The 4,801-nt window shown below is 42.3% G+C and overlaps 1 protein-coding gene across 1 annotated transcript; it reads right to left on the reverse strand.

Annotated features, from left to right (window-relative positions):
* Window positions 1-2,442: 2,442 nt before the first annotated feature.
* LOC104466541 (mucin-12-like) lies at window positions 2,443-3,958 on the reverse strand. Its single transcript, XM_010079984.1, has 2 exons — window positions 3,775-3,958; window positions 2,443-3,007 (listed from the first exon to the last, which is right to left on the reverse strand). Exons 1-2 carry the CDS (start codon window positions 3,956-3,958, stop codon window positions 2,706-2,708), a joined length of 486 nt encoding a protein of 161 aa, XP_010078286.1. The 3' UTR covers window positions 2,443-2,705.
* Between the last annotated feature and the right edge of the window lie 843 nt (window positions 3,959-4,801).

Here is a 4,801-nt window from a genome sequence, read left to right on the forward strand (position 1 = left end):
CTGATGTATTTTAATGTTCTAACACCAATGTTCCCCAGCAAGAAGTCTGGTGGAGGAAGCACCATAAAGAGAAAAAAATAATTCCAGTTGCAAACCTTTTCCTTATAGGCTTAGTCAGTAGGTCAACCACACAAGCTACTGTTAAGGCAGCAGGGAATAAGCGCTCTCCTGAGCAGCCGAAGCTTATTTTCTAGTGGTAACAGACCACAAGTAGAGTTTTCCTTCAGTGCATCCTAAACTGTAGCAAAGACACATCAAGAACTGAAGAAGGCAGCAGCTTCAGGAATTGCCGCAGTATATAGCAAAGAACTACAGCTGTTCTGGAAAGCTTGCTTATTTTCAGGTTCGGGAAAGGCACCCTTCTAAAAGACAAATGTTAAAGGTCAAAAAATGTCTGTCTCTAACAGACTTTGCATCTTCACCAGCACCTCCAGCAGATAGTTTGCTCTGGGTTGCTTCCCAGTGCCACCAGCCTGCACTGCCACAGGAGAGAGTGCCTCCAGCCTGCAGCCGCAGTGGACACCCCCAGCAGTGACAGCGGGGATTGTGCAGGGGCTGACTGGGTGAAGAAAACATTGTTGGTTTTGCTGAGGGGTGTTGGCATCAGAGGGTGTGCACATTCTCCCAAGTAACCAGGGTGCATGATTAATTTGCAGCCACCATGTCTGTCCAGAAACAGTACATGCAATTCCTTCACGCAGACAGCAAGTACAGCACTAAATGGCAACACAGGTAAGAGAAGAGCAAAAGCAGGCAAACACCAAGTGATGTTTTAGAAAGCAGGATATTTAGAGTCACTTTACGCAGATTCAATGCCTGGTTTCCCTGTCCAGCAATCAATTCAGAAGTCACTTCCTTTCCCCACAACATGAAAGGCCAGTCTACCCCCATTACATGCCTGCAGTTCAGCTGTGTGAATTCCCTTCCTTGCCCCTGCCAGGGGAAAAGCATTTTAGGTCAGCCAGCCTGAACGGTACAGCTCACAGCAGCTGAGACACCCTTCTGCACAGGCATTTCTACCTTTTCAGGCTCTCAGCCATCCACCTCTAATGAGCCACGCAAATCCAGCACCCCAGTCACAATGTTGCTGGTTTTAAATACCAAAATTGATCTCTGATTGAAAGGGTAAGAGCTTTTTGGAAGCCTCATGTATGTTAAGAGTTCTTCATTCCCTGATGCACAGTGCCATTATTTTACACCTTTAAGTGAGGACGCTGATGGGAACAGGGAGTTGTAACTACAATTCTCTGCAACACCTTCAAGACACATTATTGCATCCTATCTGTCCCAAGTGACATGGCATTTAATTCAGAAAGTATAAACAAGTTTTTCCATGCTTCAGATTTGAAAGGATACCATCAATAAAGGTTAAGAGACAGACTGCCTCTACCTATTACTATGAGTAAAGACAACAATCCCTTTAAAAAGTGTGTCTGTTTTTTACACTCTTCAATGCAGAAGTCACCATCAAAAACAGTACTTCCATGACAAAGTAGCTCCAGTTTAGATGAACAGGACAAAAAAAAACCCTCAAAAAAACAAAAAAACATGCAGTGACATATGGCTTTACCAGATACAGTAATTAAAAATCCAAGTTTAAAAAACATAAAACACAAACATGAAGTCATCATCAAGTTTTCTGTTTTATTTAAGATTTTAGTTTTAATTCTGAAGAAAGAGGTACATTTCCTTGGTTTTAGTTTTAGCGTCAGGTTATAACCATGTTTATTTGTTTCTTTTTTCCTGTCTTTTCAATACTGCACAAACGTCCAGAAACTACAGGGTTAAGTAAAAGCTGCAGGCAGAGGAGGTCAGAGGTTGCTCCTGATGGTGATCATGTGGCCCCAATGCAGTGCTATCCCAGAGTGCCCTACTCAGGTGAATCTTTGTTTTTTAAAAAAAAAAAAAAAGAAAGAGAGACTGACAGAGGAGACAGAAAGACTGAAGTAAATATCACTCCTGTTTCAGCTGCTTATAATTATATTATGTATACACTAGGTATTAAATCTGTGAATACTTTTAAAACATTAAAGTTCACTTTTAATCTAAAGCCAAAATTAAAGAAAAAATCTTATTCTCCCCTCTTTAAACCACTCTTTAGCAACATGCCAGTTACTCACAGCTGTAAGTGTCTTGTCTTTCAACACACTTCATTCAAAACTTACTGACACAATAAAATCCCCCTAAAGAAAAAATAGCAATTTTCCTGTGTAGTGCCACACTGAATGCAAAATAAATGCTAGGCCACTGCTTGCCCCACATGTTCAGTAAATTCATTTAAATTAAATACCTTTTTCATGCTTCTGCATTTGATTTCGCATTGCATTTTTCCCCTACTGCAGACTGACACTTTTCCACTAGGCAGAAATACTCATGTGCAAAAGACATAAGACAGTAATGTTCTCCTTAAGCATTGAGACTGCATCTTGTTTTCTCTCTCTCTTTTTTTTTTCCTTAGTATGGTTAGAAAATATTTCAGTCAGTGTATTTCAAACACTGGCTCAGCAGAAACTTAACAAAAAGATATGGTCATGACCCTGTGATGGCATTGCATTTGGGGGGGGGAGGTTTGATCAGGAACTGGATTCTTCAGAAAGAAAGATATGACAGGGAACAGTAGGTGGGTGTGGGGAGGAGTCAGGGTGGGACACTTCCTGCATTTCTAATGTTTTGGGTTTTATTTTTCTTCCCCCCCCCCCCCTTTCCTAATGACGATCCAGCGCTGAGCTCTGTAGTAGATCTGTGGGGGTTTTACTGGGGGGTCTGAAGGCGGTCTGAAAGCCTGGGGGTGGGGAATGGAAGCTGGTAGGGTTTGAAGGAGGAGAGTAGGGATTCCAACTGGCTCTGTGCAGAGGGATCTGTGTGCTGAAGGGGTTACTGTGGTGCGTCTGTGATGGTGCTGCACTGGGGCCGTCCACCTCTGTTAGGGCTTGAAGAGATTTTAGCCAATGTGGAGGATTGTCATCTTGAAGGGTGTCTAAACTGTTTCCTGTGGAGGCTGGGATACCTATAAAGAGAGAAAAAAAAACAGGGATACAGGCAAGTCAGAGCAGGAGCAATAAGCTGAGCATGAAGGAGGTCAATTTAACCTAACAAAAAGCAACAGTGAGAAAACATGATTAGTTTGTACAGAGAATGCATTTTACATTATTATGTACAATTACGCTGCCCGCAAAACATTCAACATTAAATCCAGATAGGAGAAAGTTCCCCCTCAGAGCACTTCTTCATAAAACACACATTTTTCTATCAAACATCCCGCACACAGACTGCATCCCTGTTGACGTGACTTTACCACACCAAACTACCAGTACACTGCATGCTTCACCTCCTACTCTGCCTACTTAATCATGCTTCAGCCTCTCTAACAGGGAAACACAACCAGATAGCCTTATAAAAGAGAGCTTTATAAACAAGTGGAGTATGTCCCTTTTTAAATAACAAAGTCCAGTGAATGCCTTCAGTGCCTCAGGACCATGGTGCACATACCGGACATGCCATCCAGCAGAAGGGACACCTACATTGACCCTACAGATAAGTGCTGATCCACCTGACTGCCTGCAAAGGTCCCAGGCATGCATTGCAAAGGCCTAAGTGACATTTTGTTTTACCTAGCAGCTCCACAAAAATTCCTGGACCCTTGAGGTTTTGTGGATGGAAGCTGGAAGAGACCACCGCATACTGACTTTTTCTTTTTTCCAGATGTAAATCAGTTTGTGCCAAATACCCATTTGATGGTTTGCCAGTGGAGCTGAAGGAGTGAGAAACGGTTACCTGTGATGATTGCGGGGTCCATCCAGCTGCCAGGGCTGTCCCAATTCAGGCTGTCGGTGGTGGCAGTGTTGGACGTTGGTACACTGTGGTTGGCGTTGGAGGGGGAAGAAGCATTGGGCAGTCCACCAAAGTTGATGTTAATGTTCGGTAGAAGTGCCCTTAGCCCGTCCTGCCATTCCTTCATATTTAAACTCTCTACAGAACTGCTGTTGTCTGGGAGATTTACCAACAAAAAAAATGAAAGATAAAAAATAAAAAGCTGAAGTTAGAAACAGATGTCCTTCTTTGATGGGGTATGGGATTTTGTTTTTACTTTTTAAGCTAAGCATTTAATACTTTCCCTGTCCAAAAACTAGGGTCAATGTTTGTATATTACGCAGAAGGGCTGGCAGGTTTTAAACCAAGTGTAAGGGAGTGGGAGGAAGATTTAACTCCTCCCCCAATTCGTATTTCCGAATTTTTTTCAATTCAGAGACTCAAATTATCAAGGGCACAGTGGCTCTCCCTCTTTTACTAATAGGGGAAAACCTACCAGATAGTTTACGAGAACAGCCCTGTTGCAAGCTAGATAACCCAGTTCAGCTGCTTTATTAATGGGCAGCAGGCTCAAAAGGGTTTTCAAGTATATTAAAATGAAGAAAGGCTAGGTAGGGCTTTGCAATAGAAACTGAACATGAGGAACCAAAGAGGCAGAGGAATATCACTGTTATCAGAAGTTTTGTTTCGTTATAGCTCGTTCATTCACAGCCCTATAGATGTTCTTCCGAAGGAAATGGTAATTAGGTTCTCATGAAGTTGGAGGGAGTGCAATTTCCTCTTGCAGTTGAAGAACAGTAGTGAAAATTCTTTAGAGACCCTTCAGAATAATTCCCGACACAGCAACATCCTTAAAACTTTGGTTAGAAGCAAACCAGCTGGACACCAAAACAGTCAAGTCTCAACTATTTTCCTAAATGTTTCAGGACACATTGAAAAAGGACAACACGATAATGTCGCTACAAGCACTATAGCAAATGATCCCTGAAGA

The sequence above is a fragment of the Pterocles gutturalis genome, unplaced genomic scaffold (assembly GCF_000699245.1).
Source record: "Pterocles gutturalis isolate BGI_N339 unplaced genomic scaffold, ASM69924v1 scaffold43764, whole genome shotgun sequence".
Lineage (NCBI taxonomy): Eukaryota > Metazoa > Chordata > Aves > Pterocliformes > Pteroclidae > Pterocles > Pterocles gutturalis.

Excerpts from the sequence above, each read along its gene's own strand:
- LOC104466541 (XM_010079984.1), bottom strand. The coding sequence starts at position 3,958 with ATGAAGGAATGGCAGGACGGGCTAAGGGCACTTCTACCGAACATTAAC. Across the intron at positions 3,008-3,774 it reads GGACCCCGCAATCATCACAG|GTATCCCAGCCTCCACAGGA; the intron begins GTAACCGTTTCT and ends CTCTCTTTATAG.